The sequence below is a fragment of the Panthera onca genome, chromosome B1 (assembly GCF_046562875.1).
Source record: "Panthera onca isolate mPanOnc1 chromosome B1, mPanOnc1 haplotype 2, whole genome shotgun sequence".
In the NCBI taxonomy this organism is placed as follows: domain Eukaryota; kingdom Metazoa; phylum Chordata; class Mammalia; order Carnivora; family Felidae; genus Panthera; species Panthera onca.
Genome location: NC_138342.1, coordinates 34,845,353 through 34,869,914, shown reverse-complemented (window position 1 = coordinate 34,869,914; position 24,562 = coordinate 34,845,353). Strand labels below are relative to the sequence as shown.

The 24,562-nt window shown below is 42.1% G+C and overlaps 1 protein-coding gene across 13 annotated transcripts in view; it reads right to left on the bottom strand.

Annotated features, from left to right (window-relative positions):
- The window catches only part of LIMCH1 (LIM and calponin homology domains 1), a 327,502-nt gene that overhangs the window by 5,562 nt on the left and 297,378 nt on the right, over positions 1–24,562 (bottom strand). For 5 of the 13 annotated variants that reach the window (XM_060655154.3, XM_060655156.3, XM_060655157.3 and 2 more), the window contains 10 exons: positions 21,794–21,834; positions 17,213–17,293; positions 14,156–14,248; positions 13,190–13,294; positions 11,716–11,846; positions 9,846–9,967; positions 9,453–9,576; positions 7,301–7,378; positions 5,313–5,421; positions 2,775–2,877 (listed from right to left, as the gene is read on the bottom strand). In XM_060655154.3, the coding sequence (XP_060511137.3) occupies positions 2,775–2,877; positions 5,313–5,421; positions 7,301–7,378; positions 9,453–9,576; positions 9,846–9,967; positions 11,716–11,846; positions 13,190–13,294; positions 14,156–14,248; positions 17,213–17,293; positions 21,794–21,834 (987 nt within the window). Of the gene's footprint in view, positions 1–2,774; positions 2,878–5,312; positions 5,422–7,300; positions 7,379–9,452; positions 9,577–9,845; positions 9,968–11,715; positions 11,847–13,189; positions 13,295–14,155; positions 14,249–17,212; positions 17,297–21,793; positions 21,835–22,598; positions 22,674–24,562 lie in introns of all 13 variants that reach the window. The other 8 variants (XM_060655161.3, XM_060655162.3, XM_060655166.3 and 5 more) reach the window with 4 other exon arrangements.

Here is a 24,562-nt window from a genome sequence, read left to right as displayed (position 1 = left end):
TACAAAAATATCTAAAAACTGGAAACAACCAAAGCACCCATTCATGGAGAATTAGTTTTAAATTATGGTAAGTCCATACAATGGGATGGTATTCAGGAATTAAAAAGCCTTTGAAAAGAATGTGGAGAAAGAATGTTATATGAAAAAACTGCCTTAATATATCATTAAGTTAAAAACAAGAGCCACAAAATGAACAGAACATTTGACTATGCGATTAGCTTTGTGAAAACAATACGTGTGTAGGTAGACGTATTGCACACATACGCATCTGTGTGTATGTGTGTGGGTACACATATATAAACGTACACTCTGTCCCTCTCTCACAGTGGTTAATTTTGGAGACTTTCACTTTTAATTTGGTATCTTTTTAAACAACCCAGTTTTCTAATCTTATGCCATTCATAATTTTATTTACTTTTTCTTTTGAATGTCTATAGAAGTGATCTAGGCAGGGAAGTGATGAGCCTTCTTGCTTTCTTCTTAGTATCCAAAGAAAAACAATCCTGGGAAAATATTAATTATAAATATAAAATAAACCAAAAAAATCCTGTTAGTCTGCCTCCAATCACTTTTTAATTTTTCATCTTACCAGACTATCACAAATTATAGACTATTCCAACTCCATGGTTCTTGTCTTTAGATTTGGAATTAAAAGCAGTTAAATTTTTTTATAGATACGCAAGAAAAAAATTGCTGGCCTAGATCCAAAAACCTAGTTTCCAAAAGAAATGACAATGAGTCACCCAATGTCTCAATCAAAATAAAAACCTGGATGAAAACAGGTCACTGTCACCCAGAGGTAAGTTCAGGTTTGTTCTCTGCTGACATCCTTCAAGCACTTTAAATTATGAAAGAAATTCACATTTACACTACGTTTAAAATCTGGCTCAACAGTCCTTCAACCTAACAGTGCCCTCTTCTGGTTCTATGGTTCACATTCATCTGGTTCACAGAGGTTGAGAAAAATGTATGGAATTTACGGAAGGGGATTGGAAAAATCACTTTGAAATCTGGGAGGAAAGCATTTAGTTCTCCATTCTAATGTATAAAAACAAAACAAACAAAAATACAGTTTAAATAAATATATTTAATTACTAGTATATTATATATATATGTATACTTACAGATTATACACAGTATACTGGTTTTTTTGTTGATCATTTTATGGACTTCAGCTCTTTTTCAAGATTTTTCAAGATTAATATATATCATATGTGAATAATACATAATATAAAATTAAATTCAATATTATGCATTATATCAATATTGTATCTTATATCAATATTATATATTATATAAATGATATATTATATACAATTACTTTCTCTAGGGGCACCTGGGTGGCTTAGTCAGTTAAGTGTCTGGCTTTTTATTTCACCTCAGGTCATGCTCTCATGGTTTGTGGGTTCAAGCCCCATGTCAGGCCCTGTGCTGACAGCATGGAATCTGCTTGGGATTCTCTCTCTCTCCCTCTCTGCCCCTCCCCTGGTTGCACTCTCTCTCTCTCTCTCTCTCTCAAAAATAAATATACATTTTTAAAAAGCTTAAAATTAATATCTCTATATAATATGTGGTATAAATAGTTCAGTTTGAGGGCAGAAGCTCAAAGTTGGAACTGTTTTGATTTTAAGTCAAACGTTTATCACAGATCAAAACCACCTGGGTTTGATCCAATTCTTATTTCCCATTATTTATTAAAATAGGAATATACCTCTCTGAATTTAGTAAATCTATAGCAATAAAACAACTTAATTTCAATTGTACCCTTAAAATCTTCAGGCTTGCAGATTTAGAGACCTGTTAAAAAAGACCAAAAATGTCCCTTCACTTACTTTGAAAAATGGTAAAAGATTCTTGCATTTCAAACTCCATCTCTTCACTCCCATTTTTTTCTTAAAGGTAGAATTTCTGACTGAATTTGCTAGAAGTCTCCTGCTATCTAGGTTGCCCACCAGAAGGACTGTGGGCAGAAGGACTTATGATGGAGAGAGGATTCAGAGGCGAGCCACTGGCTACTTGCAGAATTTTCTGAACAGCAGCTGGGCAACAGCACCCCCTGGTGCCCTCAAAACCAAGAAGAACCTTCTATGGTTTTAGACCCAGACATGACCAGAGGGCAGGCTGCTCAAAGGAGCTTCAGGGAAGCACGGATTTGTCAAGCTCTGTTTGTGTCCTCAGGTGTTTTGGAGGAAGGTGGGGTAGGGATTCACAGAGAAGTAGAACCCATCATTTTGTCTCTAAAGGAGCTTTTAATTCAGTTGGGAACAAAACCAGATCATGTCATGAAACTCCTGAGTGCAGGGAATGCAGACATTGCGGAGTTGGTGCTTGATCTGATGAACACTGGAGAGCCACTGTTCCCATTTAAACCATCCCAAATGGTGCTGGTCTTCTAAAGATATGCCTCTACAAATGAGGAGTGTTTCACAGACCTTGTTATCTTTCTTCTGTCTCACCCAAATCTCTATGGTGAGCTCAAGCAAGGTCTCAAACAATCTACAGTTTTTACCTGCTGGTGTACTAATGGATAAAAAGATTTTTTTTCTGGATAAAAAGAATTTGGCCCACACAGTAAATGTCACTTCCAGTAGGAAACAAATGGTAAACAGAGATTATTTCATTACTGTTTCTTTCACCTAGATGCTAATAAATCTTACCCTCAGAGTAGGTATGTCAATCAATGAGGAGGTTGAATTCCTAAATTGGGTTCTGTAAGAGGCATGTGATCGCACTCACTCATTTTGAAGCATCCTTCCCCACACCCCAGTACTTACTTCTGGATCGCATGTAGCAATCATTACAATTTAGAAGACCATTTCGAATCCTAACATCCGTCCCGCTTACTGCATCTCCAAGCTGTCCTTTACAAATTCCACACTGTAGGGCAGAAAGAACAGAACTTACAAGGTGTACGAGAAATCATTTCTTTATAATGCTTAGCTGTGGTTCCCACAAATACACAACAATCACTTGTACAACCTCCACATTTGTTGTGTTAGATGCTGCACCACGAGCTGACTTACAGCCACAACACGCTTCTAGCAATTTATCCTAACTCCTTGTATTTTACAGAGAAGGACACTGGTTCAGAGGCTCCCTGACTTGTTCAGGGCTGTAAAGCTGGTAGGTGATGTCAGGTTGGTCCCAAATCAAGACAGAACAGCCACTTCAAACAGATGAACCCACGACCAATGGATTATCAGTTGACACTTGTCTGTGAATAATCTTTAAATGCTTTCCAGAATTGTTGGCCTGTTCTACCGGATCAGGATTACTAGGAAACAGCGATTCCACTTTACATTTCCACACTAAAAGCAGTAACACCCAGAGTAACAAACCCGCTGGGAATAGAACGCCTCTTAGCAAAGTCAGCCCGAGTGCAGGAGGAGGCTGGGGGCTAAACTGCACTGGTTGGAGCAGAGAAAGTGGCAATGGGGGTTGGTTCAAAGGCCAGCCTCTTGCGGGGGTGTGTGTGGGGGGCGTTAAGACCCAGCTCCCAAGTAGAGGGCCAGCCTCAGACTCATGCTCCGAGGTCACCAGGGGCAGAGGAAGGCTTCATCCCAATGACGTGAGAAGCTCCGACTTCGCAGGGGTTGGGGGATAAATCTAAGAGGTGATGTGCCTTAAACGTCAGACCAGCTCCAGGAAGTGAATAATTAGAATGAAGGCCTTGACAGCTAAGAAGGCAAGTCTCCAATCCCTTAAGAAACTGCAAAGACTCGGGGCGCCTGGGTGGCGCAGTCGGTTAAGCGTCCGACTTCAGCCAGGTCACGATCTCGCGGTCCGTGAGTTCGAGCCCCGCGTCAGGCTCTGGGCTGATGGCTCGGAGCCTGGAGCCTGTTTCCGATTCTGTGTCTCCCTCTCTCTCTGCCCCTCCCCCGTTCATGCTCTGTCTCTCTCTGTCCCAAAAATAAATTTAAAAAAACGTTGAAAAAAAAAATTAAAAAAAAAAAAAGAAACTGCAAAGACTCTCTGCCATCTGGATTATTTCAAGTTCAGAGAAGGTCTCTGAGAACAAACTGGTGTTGGAACATGTTATCTTGGCATTGTCATGAAATTTTAAAAAGTATATTCTTTGAGCCTCAAAACACTCTGAGACAATTTAGGATATACATTGTCTAGCTTCGTTTTACAATGACAATACTGATAAATTGAGTCTAATTAAGTATCCATGTAGTGTTTTGCCCATAAGTCTTACTTTCCAGTAATTACTGCTAGATTATTAAATAACATCAGTAATTCACTCACTTTCTCTGAGCTAATAGGTAAAGCGGGAGTTATTTTAAACCCATGCAAGTTTACTTCATAGCTGAAAAAGCTATCAACAAAGAAACAGAACAAAATTCAAGAGGGGAAAAGAAAGCGTGTTAGATTAATGCAGAGGAAGAAATGACTCTTGTTTAGAGTTTGAGGGTTTAGCTTCAAAACTAGATATTAACTTGAACTGTGTCCATGAGTGGAAAACAAAAAGGAAATGCTGATACAGCACAACTTGTAAGTTTTGTAATAAATGAGCTAGAAGTGGTTAGCGCACCTCCTTCTAGCGGGGGATCTGGGATTAGAACGTAGGCTTCCTCATTTTCAATGTATTTATCAACTCATTCATTGAAAACTATTTACTGACACCATCTCTGCCAGGTTCAGAGGAAATCGTGGTGAGCTGTCCCTTATGGAGCTGACAGTTTATTTGAGGAGATGATAATTACACATTTAAAAAGGTGAGAGACAAGGACCATGAAAGGCTCTCTAAGGACCTGTAACACAGGCAGCTGACTTAGTCTGGTGGGCAGGGCGGCTTCTCAGAGGGGGCGATATTCAATCTGTCATCAGAGGCATATTCGGAGACCTACAATTCTGCAACTAGCTATTAACCATTTAATTGACAGAACATCTTTCATGAAGTCAAGGCAAAAACCCTTTGACGTTAAGTCACTTGAGTGTCCGAAGCAGCGAAGATGTTATATTCCAAATAAATCCACATGACCTTCACAGATTCAGAGGTATCATTGTCCTGCCAGGGTGGCTTTCTCTGCTTCCTGCTGGAGTATATGCTCTTTAGCAACGAAAACAGTCTTGGAAAGACACTGCGCAAATTGGTTTTGCTTCTTCTTGCCCGATATCCCAGAGGGATGTGCTGGAGGACGGCTTCATCCTGAAGGATGGGCTCCAAGAACAGCACTTCTGTACAACCTAGAGGGGCTGGCCTTCCAAGCAAAGGATGTCAGGGTTTCCAGGAGGTACTTTCTCAGCCCAGAACGATGCCAGAAGACATCACGGAGCTGCACTTGGGGAGGAGAGTGGTGCTTACATACCCGAAAGCACTGGATGTGGAAATAGAGCTGGAGGGTCTCAATGATCATTGCAGCTCCTTTACCCAAAGGGAGCCCACAGGACGAGCACAGCTTCTTCCCGCTGATAGACCTAGGTTTCAAAATATACGTAATAACAAAATGTTCATTTAGAATAGTTGGTCAAACACACAAACATGTAGCCTCATGTAAAAAAAAGAAAAACAAACCACAGATTTTAAAAATGTTTATGTCATTAATGAAATGGCGATTACTGAACTGATAATGAGCAGGAATTAAGCATTAGAGATGAGTTGCAAACAACTGCTACATACAATAGGCTTCCACGATGGTATGGAATTTGGGGTGTGTGTGTGTGTGTGTGTGTGTGTGTGTGTGTGTGTGTGTGTTTCAGTTATTTGTTTTAAGAAGTCTATGTTGTGTCTATTCAACCACAATGATTAAATGCCTTGAAATGATTCAATGTTATTTATCATAGGTTTTCTTAAGTCTGAAAAGATCATCAAATTTAGCTCCACTAAGGTTTCAGTGTTGCTTTAAAATGTTGTATAATTGGCTCATTGGCCCACTAGGGCATTTCTTTTAATTTATTAAGAAAAAAAGATTGGGGGGCTCCTGGGTGGCTCAGTTGGTGAGGCATCAGCTCAGGTCAGGATCTCATAGTTTGTGGGTTTGAGCCCCACATCGGGGACTGTGCTGACAGCTCAGAGCCTGGAGCCTCCTTTGGATTCTGTGTCTCCCTCCCTCTCTCTCTGCCCTTCCCCCGTTTGCACTCTGTCTCTCTCAAAAATAAACATTGAAAAATTAAAAAAGAAAAAGAAAAAAAAACTGTTGTGGTTGTTTAAAAATAGAGAAGCAATTGTGATACGTCCCAATAGGTACCAGGCAGACACGAGACCTACGCTATGCTCTTGTCACCAAGTTCTATGATCTGGTGTAAAGAACTCACTTTGGGTTTCCCTTTCATTTTTAAAGCGAGAGGACTGGATTTATCTACCCACCACCTCTTCCAGTGCAAACACTCTGTGCCTCCATGAGCTGGGCACTAGCTGTCTCTGTGCACTGTAAGCAGCTGGAGGGCCTGGGCCGAGTCTCCCCCATCTCTGCTACCCTGCAGCCTCTAGCACAGGGCCCACCACCGGACTAGAATGGGACCCCGCGGACAGCACTAGAGGGCTGTCCTCTAAGGCAGCTTTCCCACGACTGAGATCCGATTGCAACGATGCCTACTGTCTGGAAAGCTCTTGGAATTACACAAGACATTTAAAAATCTGACATTTCATTCCAAAGCCAACAGGGTACAGAGGAACTGAAGAAACAGAAAGGAAGACAAAAGAAAAGAGGAAGAGTTGCTCCAAGCAAACTCTATTTATTAGGATTTCCCTCTTATCCGGTAGTTAAATGAAATCTCCAAATCAAAGAAAACATCTGAGTACTCAGCGATTCGTCTCTCCCGTGAATGGGAACTCAGGCAGCTTTTAAGAATATCATGGGGCCCAATTAATGTCCAGAAGCAATCACGACAGAGCTTGAGTGGGGTAAAGAGAAGGATGAAGTTTCGCAGCTAGCCCCCGCCCGGTTCACTGTAAGAGCCATCAGCAGACCTTGCCTAGAAGGACCAGGCCAACTCGGAGGGAGAGGCGCCGGCTGAGGAGCCCAGCAATTGTCTAGTGGATTTTATTATTAGATTGCAGGTCTGCACAATGTAATTAAAGCCCTATGGCCAAATCCGTGCCAACATCATACACTTGGCCTTTTCTATCATGGGCTGAGAAAATCTGCAGGCGGATGGCGACTGTATTCTTTCCTCTTGTCTCTGTGTGTGTGTGTGTGTGTGTGTGTGTGTGTGTGTGTGTGTGTGTGTGTAGCAAGAGAGGTAGATGGACAACTCTCTTAAAATCATCTGGCAAGCACTTATTTGGTTGAAATCATGCTCAGCAGGCTCTAGGCAAAACCAAGCAGCCTCAGAAAGGCTTTCCAACCTCTTGTACCTGTTTGGTGATTGGCCAGGAGGGGTGGGAGAACAGGGGGACAAGTGCCCAGACTGGAAATTCTCTCGAGGGCTTTTCCTGTAACATGGTAAAGGAGCCAAAAATTATGAGAAATAAAGAGAAGCCCATCCCACGAGAAAAAAAAACATTTTAGATTAAAACAAAACAAAACAAAACTCCCTTGACAACCAAATAAAAGACAACAGAGTGTCCTAGTGGTAATTCAGGTCAGGATCTTGGCAGTTTGTGAGTTCGAGCCCAGCGTTGGGGTCTGTGCTGACAGCATGGAGCCTGCTTGGGATTTTGTGTCTCCCTCTCTTTTCTCTCTGCCACTCCCACACTCTCTCTCAAAAATAAATAAATATTTTTTAAAAAGTTAAGGGCACCTGGGTGGCTCAGTCAGTTAAGTGTCCCACTTCTGCTCGGGTCATGATCTCGTGGTCCGTGAGTTCGAGCCCTGTGTCAGGCTCTGTGCTGACAGCTCAGAGCTTGGAACCTGCTTCAGATTCTGTGTCTCCCTCTCTCTTTGCCCCTCTCCTCACTCACACTGTGTCTCTCTGTCTCTCTCCAAAATAAACATTAAAAATGTTTTTAAAAAGTTAATTTCATTTGTAAAGAAAGGGACAGAACACAGAAAAGAAGGAAGAAAAGAGAAGCACCAGCACAGAAGTGAACAAGTGAACGAGACGAGTCCATCTGTCTTCAAACCGTTTGCAGAAAAACTCCCTGAAGCGCTGCCCACTCAAACCTCCCTCCTCAGGGAGAGTGTGTCTTTTCCAGAGTATCAGATTTGCATGTAATACCCTAAAGTATAAGTACATTGCCTTTAAAAAAGGTTGAAAATCGGGGCGCCTGGGTGGCTCAGTTGGTTAAGCGACTGACTTCACCTCAGGTCATGATCTCACAGTTCGTGGGTTCGAGCCCCATGTCGGGCTCTGTGCTGACAGCTCAGAGCCTGGAGCCTGCTTCAGATTCTATGTCTCCTCCCCTCTCTACTCCTTCCCTGCTCATGCTCTGTGTCTGTCTCTCAATAATAAATAAAAACGTTAAAAAAAAAAAAAGATTGAAAATCACACAGGAATCAGCAACAATAATGATTACTTCTCTGTGATGTGACCTTCTATTGATTTTGCATGTCGCTGGAACATATGGAAACAAAACTGGTTAGATGTAAGAGAAAAGGGAAAATGCGTCATTGAGAAAAAAAGTGTAACATGAAAAATAAGGTAAAAAGGTGAACTTACAAACGAGTCACCACCACCACCCGCACTGCATAGCTCTACATTTGCTATCTTCCAGGCATGAAACCCCCTGAGGCAGGTACTAATATTATCTTGATTTTACATATGAAGAAACTGAGGCAGGGAAAGATGAAGTAACTTGCTCAAAGTCCTCTGCAGGCAAGTGGCAGAGTTCAAGTTTGAATCCAGGTGGTCTGGTTCTAGGTAGAATCTAGTTTTTAAGAACTGATTACAAGAACCTCTGATCCAAATATGATCTTATAGTGGAACTATGGCTTTATTTTGACTTCCTTTACCACTTAACCAGTCAAATACTTTGGATGAGCCTCAAGATTCTCGTCTGTAAAATGGAAACCATAACCCAGTAAAGTTATTGGAAGAGTTCAGTGAATAAATGCATATAAAAAAGAGGGGAGATATGTAAACGCTTCAACACACTTTCATACATTGACATGCTTCAAAAATGATAGGAACTATTCTTATTGTAAAATAATACAGTTTTTGCAAACTTAGAATATAACCTGGAGTAGTTACTTAATGGGACAGCATGTAAATGAGAGAAAAAGTTTTATTTTTCCTTGAAAGAACATTTGTTGATAGTCTATGAGACAGTTTAACTCACTTAAATAAATTCATAATACAACAGGCCTGTAAACTCTTCCCAGTGTTTAGATTTGTGGGTTAAAAACATTACTTTGCTCTGACAGATTGATAAAAATCAGAGTGAATATGTACTTGCCAAGAAGACTGTCTCAAACATCCATAAATACTTGTTATCTGGTCACTCAGAGTCAATGGAGAGAAGCACAAAAATGCTGCTGACATCTTGCCATCTCATCCTACTTTTCCCGTTGTTAGTTAAAGAAGAGCAAACAAAAGGAATTCCACATGCGTCTTATTTGGCTACTCACTTCCGCCTTTCACTCGGAGACTCGATCTGATGGTTAATGCTTTTATCCAAAGGGAGGGTTTTTGGCTTCACATCTTCTAAAATGTGCATTGGTGGGTTTGATACCTGCTGGCTCTGGGATGGATCTGAGGCCAAGTAAAGAACATAAACTTAGTGTTCAATAAGGTCACCCTCGTGCTTTGTATGTCACCTTTCTTTAATGTGCTAATAATGCCTGCTGTGGTCTTACGGGGAGTTCATCTAGACTCTGGGCCCACCCTGGTGGGAATCTATTCACTGTGCTGTTTAACATAAGCTAGGAGAGAAGCTTGCAGTCAGCAGAGGTCACACCTGTCTGAACCATGTTACGGGGCTTACAATAATTTAATCATTGGGTTTAAACACTCATTCTTACCCTGAGCTAGCTGTGGGTTCATCCCACAGTGTAGGGCTCCAGTTTCTGTATCCAGCTGACGGTCCTGATGGATTCCTTTTGATACAGGACTCTTAGAATGAGCCATGGCCCCTTGAGTTAGGCTGTTAAGACAAACCAGTATATTTCAGAACAGAAATGAAAGCAAATGAAGTAAACGTATCCTATCCCTTAGGGCATGGAAGTACCAGTTGTAATATGAAAACAGAAATGGGACTAACTAAATGTTTATTTATTCTTTTCATTTTTTTAATGCTTATTCATTTTTGAGAGAGAGACAGAGTGTGAGTGGGGGAGGAGCAGACAGAGAGGGAGACACAGCATCTGAAGCAGGCTCCAGGCTCTGAGCTGTCAGCACAGAGCCTGACACAGGGCTCGAACTCACAAACTGCAAGATCATGACCTGAGCTGAAGTTGGACACTTCCCGACTGAGCCACCCAGGTGCCCCTATTCTTTTCATTTTAAACCAGATGTAAAGTGGACTTAAAACACTGGACAATGCTGCACATTTTCATGTCCCACCAGTTTCATAAGCTTGGAAACCATTATTTCTGATGTCTTCCCCACCTCCCTGTCCATAAAGCTCTTCTTCCAATAATATCAAGGGATGCCAGGGCTAACTGGAATCTCCCAGATTTTCATGAGGGAGGACTTATTGTAGAAATCACTTAGGCCGCATAGGATTTGGGCAGCCCATACTAATCACTGGCCTCGCAGTAGATTCTGTATGCCAAGGAAGGAGAGACGGAGGAGGTTTAAGAAAGTTTCTGGGAAAAACAAGTTTCAGGAGATGACAGGGAGTGTCTGGAGAACCAGTGCAAATCCATGTATAATGCTTGGCGGTTTCATTCAGATATTCCCGAGTAGTGGCTTTCATTGCACGACACTTGGAAGTTCCTTTGAAAAGCGTTAACTGGAAACAGGCATGATATTCCAGAGATTCTGCAGACTCTGGACCTGGGCCTAAAGCTCCTATGTCCACAATTCAACTGGTCTTCCAGCTGATGGACATGGGAGAATTCTCAGAGCAAATCCCACCAGAAGAGCCCAGCTCCCAGCCACACTTCCAAATTAGACCATCTTTGACGCTTAGCCTTTCATGCCTTCGGGTCCCTCTGAGGATGCTGTGTGTGGATACACATGCTGTATATATGCACGCTTGTACATGTGCATGCACACACATCCTGGCATGCTTGCTAATCTCTCCCTGGTATCTCAAAGTCCCAGAAGCAAACATCTGTCTCACAAAAACTTGCTGGTGGCAGGGTACTGCCAGCTTCCTGGGATTCTGTGGGCTCCTTCCTTCTAGGAATACACTCACTATAGCCGATAGCTACAACTGGATTCTGTTCCAGTTTGAGCCAGCTCTGAATGCTCCACGGGTTTCTTCGTGTCCTTTTCTGATCTCCCATGGGACATAGTGGAACCCACGGGGTGGGGTGATTAGCCACAACCAATGTGTTAGTTATCCTTTATATTGTCACCCAGAATAAATGTAGCTTCTCGCACCTCAGAGGATAGTGGCAAAGTCCAGTAAAACCACAGTGGGTAAGACCCTAGGGCCTCATTTCAACCTCCCTCCCTCCAGACACATTAACCATTTCAGGTGAACGATATTTAGATTTGGAGCTTTGAAGTGACAGCATGTTCCTTTGATGATCTATACTATCTCCCCTTCCTCAGACTGACTTCAGAGCTATTAGAATGTGTTTAAGCAATATGTAATGTATTACTGGAATGATAATTTCAAAGCTGAATATGATTTGCATTAGAAATGGGTGCCCTTTCTGGGAGCGAATGGGTAGAGCCTGGCTTTGCACATTTAGATGGACAGCCTGGTACAGTTCATACCTGCCCTTTCCCTCCAGTGAATGACCTTCCTTGGTCTTGAGCAATAATAAATCATTTTTGTCCCCTTGGAGTGGTTTCTTCTGTCTTATCTGTTGTTCCTCCTCTCGGCAGTTTTCCAAGTCCGTTTTATTCTAATGGAGAAAACAAGGATAATATTGACTATAGTTTTTAAACACACTGGACAACACTCATCTCTGGCCATGGGATATTTGAAAAATTTTTTCAATCACATTGCCTACAATTAAAAAAAACAATTGTCTAATTTAACTGATTGGTAACTGATTTCCAGTGATTTGAAATAAGTGTGTAATCTGGATCTCTCTCGATAGTTATTATGAAAGAGAACTGGTTAGAAAACCCACCTTTCAAAATAAAGTCAGAGGAGTCTTGGCTTTCTAGTGCCCATGAGTTAATATGTTTTTTTTTTTACACAGATTACGGACTATTCAAGTCTTGGTATGACTTCAGTTTCATATCTCCACCATCTTACTGGTAGGATATGGAGGTAGACCGGCCTTTCTAGGTTGTCTCCAGCCCCTGAAGACACATATAAATTTCATGTGGAATCGGAAGAGTGAGTTAGAAGCAACTTTCATGGAAGCTGGTGGGAGAGCATATTGTTGGTATCCTGTTGCTACTATGTGGTGCAAAGGAACGTACGGTGTGGCAGAGAGGAATACATGTCTACTGAAGAAGTGAATGATGGGGAGTAAGAAGGACATTCCAGCACGGGGTCCCACTAACCAGGACCTTGCCAGCCAGTGCAGAGAGACTTTGGTTGCCAGCCTGTGGGAGCAGACATGGCCCCAGTAATGATTTTACTGCTCCCTAGGAAGTGTCTCTGGAGTTTGACCATGGCCACATAGTAGCTGACATGATTCCAGGGAAATAGCCAGTCTTGGATTTAAACCGGTAAGAAACTTGGCCTTATTGTTTAGTACTTCTATTTAGGTTTATTCATTTCACAAATTGATTTTATTTTATTTTTATTTTTTATTTTTAAAAATTTTTAAAAGTATTTATTTATTTTTGAGAGAGAGAGAGACAGAGAGAGACAGAGAGAGAGACATAGCATGAGCAGGGGAGGGGCAGAGAGAGAGAGGGAGACACAGAATCCAAAGCAGGCTCCAGGCTTCGAGCTGTCAGCACAGAGCCCAAAGCGAGGCTCGAACCCACAAACCACGAGATCATGACCTGAGCCGAAGTTGGAGGCTTAACTGGCTGAGCCACCCAGGTGCCCCAATTTTATTTTTAATTTTTATATTTTTAATTAGAGAGACAGAGAGAATGCAGGGGAGGGGCAGAGAGAGAGAGAGAGAGAGTGAGCATCTGAAGCAGGCTCCATGCTCAGTGCAGAGCCTGATTCACACCCATGACTGTGAGATCATCACTGAGCCAAAACTAAGAGTCGGACACTCCACCACCTGAGCCACCCAGGCATCCCTCACAAATTGCTTTTAATCTATGATCTCACCACTGTCCCACTGCCCTCAGTCACAGAGGAGGACGTAGACAGCTGGTCTGCAGAACTTGAAGAAACAGTAAATGGAACCACAGTGTCTTCAATTATTTTGCGCTCCTAAAGGGAAGAATAGGAATTAATGAAAGGGAGAAAATATAAAATCATATTTGTCAAGAGAAAAATTTCATTAAGGAACTTTAGGAAAAGAATATTGGAATTATGTGCAAAGAAGCAGGGCACTAAAAACAAAAGGTATTATTTCCCAAAAGCATGTAAATCAGATACCACTTTCTATGGGCAACGATTTAGAAATTAGCATTTGGTTTAGAAAAACAAAGTCTTTGTGAATTACTTAGTCTGATTCAAGAAGCCTAATTGGAAATGATTTTAGGGATCAGATTATGCAGAAAAATTATTAAAGATAAATTCAGAAAATTAATCATAAACAAATTTTAGATAATATACATTAAATGTAGCTCCCTTCTAATTCTCTGATGTGGTCTGGTTTGTTTCTAAAGAAATGAGACAAAACCAAATTCTCCTCCCTCCAAATCTCTCTAGTGCCATACAGTGAATGCAGTGGAAGGATCCACTTAGCCTCACTACCAAAATCATCCTCCCAAAATGAACTGACTACTCCCAAACATGCTTTCCTCAAAGCAACCCACAAATAAATACTTTCATGTCATCTCTCTAAGGTAAATCAAGAATCTGACTCTCTGCATAGAGAAAAGATAAAATTATATTGTCGCCCCTGACCGTGACTCAACATGCCCTTACCACAAACTATATTTGGGGGAAATTGTGGTCTTTCAGAGTCTATAGGAGATGACTCTTCGGAGAAGTAGACAGGGCTAGGCTGTGGGTAAGGAGAATCAGACACAGCCGCATGCATACAGGTACCACGGACAAAAAATGCGTTGATAGAATCTGAGGAATCAAAACTACAAGTCAAATTCCTTCTTGGGAATTTCCTACCTCCTCGTAGTATCTGCGTTCCTCCTCTTCCACCTCCTTCTGAGCCTTTTCCCACTCTTCTTTCAGCTTGTTCTGTTCCTTCTGGTATCTCTCCTGTTACAGAATTTCCACAGATAGTTCTTGAACTGACCGTGGCACACGTACATCACTGGGACATTTCTCTCCCACTTCTAAACCACCATGAACAATTTATCACAAGACTATCTCCAGACTGTAAGATCTTCCTTCACTTGGTTTTTGTCCTGGGAGGTAGACTAAACTGATGGTTTGTTTCTACTGGGCCCTTCAGAGAGGAGTGTTGCCATTTCACTAATAGAAATATGTTGCCACTGAGAGGGTCTGATAAAAGACAAACCAGAGGGGCGCCTGGGTGGCTCAGTAGGTTAAGCGGCCAACTTCGGCTCAGGTCATGATCTCGCAGTCTGTGAGTTCGAGCCCCGTGTCGGGCTCTGTGCTGACAGCTCAGAGCCTGGAACCTGTTTCGGATTCTGTGTCTCCCTCTCTCTGACCCTCCCCCGTTCATGCTCTGTCTCTCTCTGTGTCAAAAATAAACGTTAAAAAAAATTAAAAAAAAAAAAAAAAAAAGACAAACCAGAAACCAACCAACCAAACAACAACAAAAAAACCTTGTGGGTTTCAAGACACACAATGCAGAAAGGTCCAAAGTGGACAAGATGATAATTAGCTGAGTAGCTGAGTTACTCTTTGCTTGTAGCCATTCTCCCGGAATGGAATCTTCCCAGGTTTAAGTAACTTCTGAATTAAGAGTAGCTTGTAAACAGCCCATTAGAAGGCTCCAGCATCAGAACTGCCATTACTGTTTTCGGAAACAATACAACACCAGTCACCACTTCTGGGGGAAAAAAACACTCTGAATAAGGATGGCTTCAAAAATGTGCCTGGAGTCCCTTGGACAGCTGACTAGAAGAAATGAATAAATGGAGATTAAAATTAGTGCCTAAAATGGGAGCTGACACCCCAGATGTCTTGGGAATGGTGCCTGTGACATGCCAGAGACAAAGGCATCACTGAAGTGTACCACACACAGTCGAATATTTTAGTCTAATTACTGTCAATCTTCTCTCTGAGGCTAAAACAAGTCTGCTTCTATCTTGCTGGAGAAGGCACTGAGATTTCCTCCAGGTATCACCTGTGATGTCATTATCTTAGGAGCAAAAGGGCTCTACTGGGATTGCCTGGAGCCTGATGTTCTTATTAATGTTCTGGAAAAGCCATTGTTGGCCAACCCATGGCCAGCTTTTAACTCTAGGTAAAAATGTTGTTATCAAAACCTAATCTTATAAAGTTTCTGAGAGGAACTTTAGGGGCCTTTCAGAGAGAGGAAACAGACTCTAACAGTTAACAGAAACTGAAAAACAAGCAAAGCTTAGGCTTATTGGTTCTAGGAGCTCACATCACATCCTTCCCTTACCAGGAGGATGAACTGAGTGAGGGAGTGAAAGATGCCATACATCTATGCCACACACACACATACACACCAGCACATACCAACACACACATGTACACACACCAGCACGTGCACACATGTGTGGACACATGCGTGAACACACGCGTGCCCACACCGGCAGGCTCGCACAGGCACCTTGCCCCAAAGCTCACAACCCTGCAGTGCCACGCTGCGTAACAATTTGGTGGGATAAGAATAACACATATGTCTGCATCTGTAACGATGGCCTCCTTGGAGACTGTAAGTGACAGAGTGCCACCCTGGGAAGCACGCTTGCTTGTCTTCTTTGTGGGATTTCTGACTCTTAGCTGTTCACCACTTAGCTGGGCAATGGGCATCTGAGTTCCAAGGGAACAGTAGATGCCCATGGCTGGTCTGGGGTCTCCCAGTGGACCTGAAAGTCCCCACAGTTCTGGGACTTTGCTGAATCTGGGTTCTCACTAATATGTGGGTATTTATCCCTGTGCATGTTGGGTTAAAGATTTAACCCTGGGCAATTCTGAAAAGTGTTAAACTTAACTGGCAGACCTAAAGCTATACTATAATTAACTACCTATCTAAACTGACCCCTGCTCCCAGCCCCTGGGAATTAAGCCAAGAGTGACGGTCAAAGCAAAAAGATAAGGAAAAAGAAGTAAAACACACCAGCCTAAAGTCATCAAAATTAATGAGATTTAACATTCTTTTTCTTTATGCTCTTTTGGTAAAATCAGTACTAGTTGGAATACAGCAGAAAGAACATGAGATTTAAACTCATACAGACTTGTATTTGAAACCAGGCTCAACAACTGTTAGCTGTCTGACCTTAACTTCTTTGAAACTTAGTTTCTTCAGTTGCATACTTGGACTATAAGGCATACTTTGAAGAGTTTTATGAGGATTAAATTAGATGTATCAAGCACCAACAAATATGCCAGTTCTTGGCACATGCAAGTACTCAGGTTAGTTTCTAAGATTAGTAGGTTACTTTTGGAATCCTCATTACTCTACAAAACTGGCTTGGAACAAGCAGCACCATGATCAATTTACTCCCGAAAGGTTTCTAGGATTAAAAATGAGCAGCCTTTACTCAAACATGGAGCAAACATTTCCACTGAAGGAACAAGACCCAGGCCACATTTTATTTCACATGTATGTTACCAAATAGTTTTTTGATCATTCATCCCCACTGCTACTTGGACTGGAACTTGGCAACTAAGGAGGTGATGAATGGATGGGTTGGCCCCTAATACTTGGGTTTTTTCTTTTTAGATTTTATTTTTAAGTAATCTCTACACCCATCGTGGGGCTAAAACTCACAACCCCCAAGATCCAGAGTCACATGCTCTACTGACTGAACCAGCCAGGTGCCCCCTTGGATTTTCTTTTTTTTTAAGTGAAATGCTTTTTCATTGTGTTCATCAGTGTAAACTCTGGCAGGAGGACTCAGACACAGCACACTGTTGCACTGGTACCAAGGGAATGGCCTTAGACTCACCAACTTCTGAGAAGAATCCAATTCCATGCTTTCCTGTGCTAAAAACTTATTTAACAGTAACGATGAGGGCATCATCTAATGGAAAAAAACAAAGCAGTAAGCCCAGTCCTACCTGGAGCAAACGTTCCTGCTCCTGCTGCCATTTTTCCTGTCTCCGACGTTCCTCTTCTGGGTCCCATGCCCAGAATTTAAACTGCTTAGAAAATAAAACCACGATCAGAACTAAGCCACGTCCTCAAGGCCAGGACAGGGCAAGGGACACAATTAGCTTACAGACTGGCACTCCGACATACGGAAATTGAAGCCTCCACATGTCTTAAAGACCCTCTTTGCTGCCGGAAATCACTTTTTAATCCTAATTCCTCTTTGGTTTACTTCCAGGAAGCTGGTATGATCTGTGAACCTTTTTGCAGCTAATGAAAACATGAAGTAACTAGCCCCTGGCATGGGAAGGCTTTGGCTTCATTTCTTTTAGAAGTGATCTCTTAAATGTATGCACGCTTCTAAGCATGAGATACTCATTCTGGATATCGATCCTGGTCCAAGCAAATCTGAATGCTTATTTCAGCAGAACTGTATTTTGTGAGAAGTGGTGTTTGCCATACTATACAACTCATCTTTTTTTTTTTTTTAATGTTTATTTTTGAGAGAGAGAGAGAGAGAGAGAGAGAGAGAGAGAGAGAGAGAGAGAGTCAAGTGGGGGAGGGGCAGAGAGAGGGAGAGGGAGACACAGAATCTGAAGCAGGCTCCAGGCTCTGAGCCGTGAGCACAAGTGGCTCAAACTCATGAACTGTGAGATCATGACCTGAATCAAGGTCATTTAGCTGACTGAACCACCGAGGTGTCCCCTATAGGACTCATCTTTTTTTTTTTAATGTTTATTTATTTTTAAGAGAGAGAGACAGAGCATGAGCAGGGGAGGGGCAGAGAGAGAGAGTCAGACACAGAATCTGAAGCAGGCTCCAGGCTCTGAGCTGTCAGCACAGAGCCCGACGCGGGGCTCAAACTCACCAACAGTGAGATCATGACCTGAGCTGAAGTCGCACACCTCACCGACTGAGCCACCCAGGAGCCCCCAAAACTCATCTTTTATGCTGCTATTGCTTTTCCATCACAGCTGTCTCTAAAGTGGGTTATTTAACTCACCAATGCTCACCAGCATCACCTGTGATTCAGGAAAGAGGGAGTCCCTGCCCTGGTGCCGAATAACCAACATACAAACTTAAAGACTTTTTTTTTTTTTTTTTTTTAAGGGTTTTGTGAGTTTGGCAGCAATGAATGAATGGGAATAACGGGAGAAGGATGCAAGAACCAAAGTGGGCAACCGGGTCACACAATATACAAGACGGAGCAGGTCCACAGGGGAAGAGAGATCACAGCTGGCCTCTGGGAAACTGGCCGCATTTAAACTTGGCCTCTCCCAACACCCAGGGGGAGGTGCCAAAGCAAACCACGTTCCCCACTAACTGTGCTTCTTCCCTTCCCTCTATTCTGATGGGCTGGTTTGGGGAAGCACTTAGAACTGTCTAGGAATCTAGAAAGAAAAAAGCAAGATGAGGCTGGCGGAATTTGAGAGGAGGGGGAGGGCCTGGGGGTGGTGGGCAGCAGGCAGAATCTATCTACCTGAGCTGCCTGAGAAGCTGGACAGGGTCAGTTCTGTCCGAGGCTTAGATGGGTCTAGTTACTGTCCAAGACACCTGGGCCAGCTCACCCTCGGCTCTGCCCTGCCCCCAACAGATCCATGCTACCACTTAGGTGGACAAGGGCTGAGCTGGCCCAAGGAAGTGTCTCTGGGCTGAGAATGCAGGCCAGCCATGGGTGTTGCTTGATTTATAACAAGATAAATATTTATAACTTTAATGTATGTAGACACATGAAATGTGAGCCTCCATTGGTACTCTTGCTATGGTACCTGCAAATGGTTAGGATGATACCCACAAAAAATCAAGGAAAGGTGGGCAAATCAGGTAGGGAAATGTATTTCCTATACACCACTCTTGGGATTCATACTGCAATTAGTAAACTAAAGGCTCTGACAGGTTATGCAGGAGAAAAGCTATTTAAGATATTTAACTGTATATAATTCAAAATTTCCCAAATTTCCTTGGATGATCATAAGATGTCATCCAAATGGGATTCCAGATAATAAATTAGGAATTAACAGTGTTAAAGGTTGGCTCCACTTGGCATTTTCCTAAAACTAAGAAGCCATTTAAGTGTTCAGAACGCCTCTCGAAGGAATGACCCTTCTTTGTCTTTTAAGGAAAAGGGTGTGGTTCTGTGAACAAAGCCATAGGGAGTCCAGTGGGGAGAGTCTGTCCAATCGTGGCAGAAAAAAGAAGAACAATTAGGAATTATTCAATTTTCAGATTTTACCAGGCAGTAATTGCAAGAATAAGTAAAGTGTGAGCAGACAGAAGGAAGTAGTGTGGGGTAGGGAGATTGAGCACAGAAGAAAATAGGGAATATTTGTTAAAAAGGAAGACAAAAATAGTGTCTTCAGAGGAAGAAAAATAAAGAGGAAGATACTTGTGTGATAAACAAAAGGGAAAGCAAAGTGATCCCGCTCCTTCCTTTGGTGACTATTTGCTGAGCACCAGTGTGGGCCAGGTGGGGATACCAGCTGGCCAAGGGTCCCAGCCTTGTGGAGCTCACAACTGAGTGTGTGGGGAGGATGGCTGTGAAGGAATGACCAATGTATAAATGACACCAGAAGACAGTGTGATAACTATCATAAAAGAGATCTGAAAGCTGCTAGAGAAAGTCAGAATGAAGAGCATTTAGCCCACTTTGTTCTATAATTTATCTGTTTACAAATCTGTACTTTCTTTGGCCTGGGGTTTCCTAGGCAGAGAGGACCCTTATCCCCCTAAGTATCCCAAGACCTTGCACTTTTAGGCCTTCAACAGATGTTTGTTGAATAGATGGATGGAATCACCTCAGGCCAAGGAATGCATCTCCTTCTCTCCCCTTTCTAGATGCTGAGCCAGGCCACTCCAAGTCTGACTGCAAGTGTTCTGATCTTTTGAGGTCAGCATAAGCCAAGCTTAGTTCCTCTTCAAGCTTCTCTTATTTTCAAATGTCACTTATTTTTGTGTCCTATGAAGAGCTATCATTGAAAGAATGTCAAATTTGGGTGGGTATTTTCAGAGAATTCACTTATATAGGTCAGTAATTTGTTTCTTTCTTGTTCTAGTTTCCATAAACCAGAAATAAGGACGTATCTCTTCAGGGCACCCTTCCCCTCCACCCCTGCCTAGGGGTACAAGAACAATATGACTCTGTTGCTCCCATGTAAATTAAGATGGAAATCAATGTGTTTCGTATACTCTTAATGTGCCAAGGATGCCACCTCTGGGATCCTTCTGGGGGTTCCCACTCACCGGGAGTATACTCAGCTTCCTGAGAAACTCAAGATTCCCAGTATTGGCTGGAGACTCAGCCTGCACAAGTGGTTGCTAGTTCTGGAATGTGGCTGGAAATACTTAGGGCTGTGTGACCCTTCCCCATTCTGCACAGACACTTAGGACTTCTCAGAGTGAGACAATGTACCTATAGGTAAGAATTAGTATTGGCGGGGTCCCTGGATGGCTCAGTCAGTTAAGCATCTGACTTCAGCTCAGGTCATGACCTCACGATTCATGAGTTTGAGCCCCGCATTGGCCTCTGCTGTCAACACAGCCTGCTTCGGATCCTCTGCTTCCCTTTCTCTCTGCCCCTCTTCCGTTTGCACACACTCTCTCTCAAAAATAAACAAACATTAAAAAAAAAAAAATCCTATTGGCTATGGTGGGCCTTTTGGATTAGCCACTGGGAGGATTTGTTCATGGATCAGGCACTGTGCTAGAGGCTTCACGTAATTATTTTGATTAAAGCTCACAACATCCTGAAAGGAGGGATTATGATCTCATCGCATAATCAAGGAATATAAGGTCCAAGGAAGTTATATAACATCTGCAGGGTCATATGTTAGTAAATCTGGAAACAGAGGTGCAACGGTGATTATGTGGCTACACCTCGGGGGCTCCGGGGAAATGCTACAGTTGATTGTGCCATCGAGGACGTCTCCAAAGCCAGTGGAGTTTCAGAGGCTGAACAAGGTGCCAGGCCCAGCACTGGGAACACGCAGTTCAGAGAAAAGTCAGGTCTACAGAGAGCGTTCACGTACAATTCAGCAGCAAGCGGTTGCCACAGCATCATGTGTCTTAATGTTTACTTTTAGCAAATGACTTTTTTTGATGTAATTGAAAGAAAATATTGAAAACTAAACATACAATTAATATTATTCAAGATACTCATTGTGAAAAGGAGTGAACAGGGGCAGCGTGGGTCTCCCAGGGAGTTTTAGCTGCGCCCTGTCTGTCGACAGTACACTATGTTCAAGTATTGAAGTATTACCCTCGGTTAAAATAATGATGTTGAATGCTGATAGGAGCTGCATGTTTTAATACTAATTCCTATGGTCACCTTCATCAGATTTTACTTTCCTAACTCACTTACCATTTTGTTTCCAGGCATATCACAACTCTGTGTAAGGATAAACCACCCATATAATGTCTTTCCTCACATTGCACTGGAGAGCATTACACAAGACTTTTAATTATTCTTTTATAATCATTTAGAGTCCATTTTTGGTTGAATTCTTCCTAAGCAAATCAAATACTTTATAAATTAAAATCACACAGCTACTTACAGGTGTCGTTACAGGTGACTTTTCACTGCCTGGAGAATCCACTGTACAGAAAGAAAGAAAAGGAAAAAAAAAGAAGATTAAGCAGCTGCTAACAGTGTTTCTCTCTGATCCTCTGAGTGGAGGGTGGTTCCTATGTCAGCCTTAGATCAATTTTTTTTTTTTTTTTTTGGTAAGCCAAGAGCATTAGAAGATCATAACAAAGCAGACCCTTGAAGCAATTTGTACCCATCACCAAAAGGAGTAATGACCAGTGTCATATGATTGATCACATCAATTAGCACCAGAGACTAGACTATAAGAAGCAAAAATTACAGGTGCTGGTTTTTAATGCCCCTTGCATTCCAGCTTGCTTGCCCGGTTCCCTCACTGTCTGACATGGAGAATTATCATACAGGGAGAGGCCAGACACCATCCAGAAAGTAAAGAGAGGGACACAGTTAACAAGAGAACCATTACCGGTTCCTGGCAAATACTTCTAACCTTTGTTTACAAAAAAAAAAGAGAAGAGCAGAAAAAATGATTTTGAATGCCTATTTTTTTGTTTTTTTTTTTTTAAAGAAAGAGCTGAATATTATGTCTTTAGATTTTCAAAATCAAAATAAAATTCTATTCATTTCCTTCCAATTTTAGTATAACTGGTACCGTTACCAAAGAACCAGCTCTTTGCTAACTGTGTGTCAGAAACAAGCGTTTTTTTTTTTTTTTTTTCTGAAATCAGAAATGAAGAAGAATACCAGACAGTATCGGCTGCCCCCAACATGGATTTTTGCACAAAAGAGATAAAGCTACCCAGTATGCATTTTACCTGACTGGGAGAAAAACTGGGAACGTCGCCAAGAGTTCTGAACTCTAAGCGGAACACTGGCAATGCCAGGCGACTCTAGATCAGATGGCAGAACAGAACAAACAGAAAACCATGAGGACGGGGTGAGAATTGGATAGAACCACGCTCTCAAGTACTGAAGGACGTTTGGCTGTAGTCGATACAAGAGTTGAGAAGGAGGGACTCTAAAGTACAAAATATCCCAATAAAACTCATACAAAACCTGAAGACATGGACAAAAGCCAGTAGAAATGGGACAGTTCCTGCCGTGGTTGGTCTTCCTTGGCGTTAGGTGAAATTTTATAGGCGTATACTTAATGGTGATACTGTTAAAAGTTAAATCTCAAATGATAGGATGATACGCTCTGCAAGAGCAAAACGCACAGTTTAAATTGCTTTTGGAGAACACTGGGAAAGTATAAAAGACAGCAGAGATGAGTTCAATGATTCTTTTCTATCCTTTATAAAGCATATGTATGGAAGTCTGAGGCCAAAGTTGTGCATGTGTGTAGCAAAAGGATGTGTAGATGTCTGTCTGTATAGACACAAGCTCATGGTCAGCATTTACATCCTTAAACGGGGCCCTGTGCAACTCTCACATCATTCTCAGTTCAAAGACATCAGTTTTAAAATGTTCACGTATTTTCCCAAAACACCAATATATCTTTGAACTGCTGGGAGATAGTTGAGAAAAGGAAAACTGTCACCTTCAAATGTATTCTGTGAATGTTTTCAGATTATTTAAAGGCTACTTATGGGGTGCCTGGATGGCTCAGTCGGTTAAGTGTCCGACTTCGGCTCAGGTCATGATCTCACAGTTCATGAGTTTGAGCCCCACGTCGGGCTCTGTGCTGACAGTTCAGAGCCTGGAGCCTGCTTCAGAATCTGTGTCTTCCTCTCTCTCTGCGCCTCCCCTGCTCATGCTCGCTCTCTCAAAAATATAAATAAACATTAAAATTTTTTTAAATAATAAAAGAAAAATAAATGAAAAAGAGACTCCGTGTGTGTGTGTGTGTGTGTGTGTGTGTGTGTGTGTACGCGCGTGCTTAGGGGGAATCTGTGAAATATCATTAGGGCTCACCACCAGATCTTCAGTAGCCTGTAAATCAGTCTATAAACATACGAGTTTGTAGAAATGGGGGAGATATCATTGTCTAAGGGAGAGAGTATTAGGTATGGCTCCAAGATTCCTGATCCTAAATGTATAGCTTCTTTGGACTTGATGTGTGACCACAGACTAGTCACTTACATAGTTCCACTGACTTTTTCCTTTAAACTGAAGTACAACTGATGCACAATATTAGTTTCATGCACAACACAGTGATGGATAACTCTATACAGTATGCTACAGCACATACACATAGAACAAGTATAGCCACCATCTGTCACCACACAACGCTGTCACAATACCATGGACTGTATTCTCTGAGCTGTACTTTCTTTCCATCCGGTGACTTACTCATTCCATACCTGGAAGCCCGTATCTCCCACTCCCTCTGACTTTTTATATCTGGGCAAAGCCCTATACTTCCCCCTCTCCCCTCCCAATTTAAGACAAATTCTGTCTTTTAAGGTTACATTTATTAGAGGCCTTTTCTTCTCGAAGATAGGAATTTATTCACTGTAAACAAAGTATTACTGTTATTTTTATATCTCTTGGCAATGTCTTTGGCCAGCAATTAAAACACATACTTCAAGTCAGTGGTTTTCAGAGTGTGGTCCCTGGATCTCCAGCATCAACATCACCTTTGGGAACTTGTTAGAAATGCAAATACTCCGGCCCCCGCCCAGGCCTACTCAGACACTGTAGGAATGGAACCCAGGGATCTGTGTTTTAACCAATCCTGTAGGGAACCCTGGCATGTACTCATATTTGAAAATTACTGCTTAAAGCCATATCTTTACAGTATCCATTCGTATTTTAAGACAAGCATTTAAGAATAGCT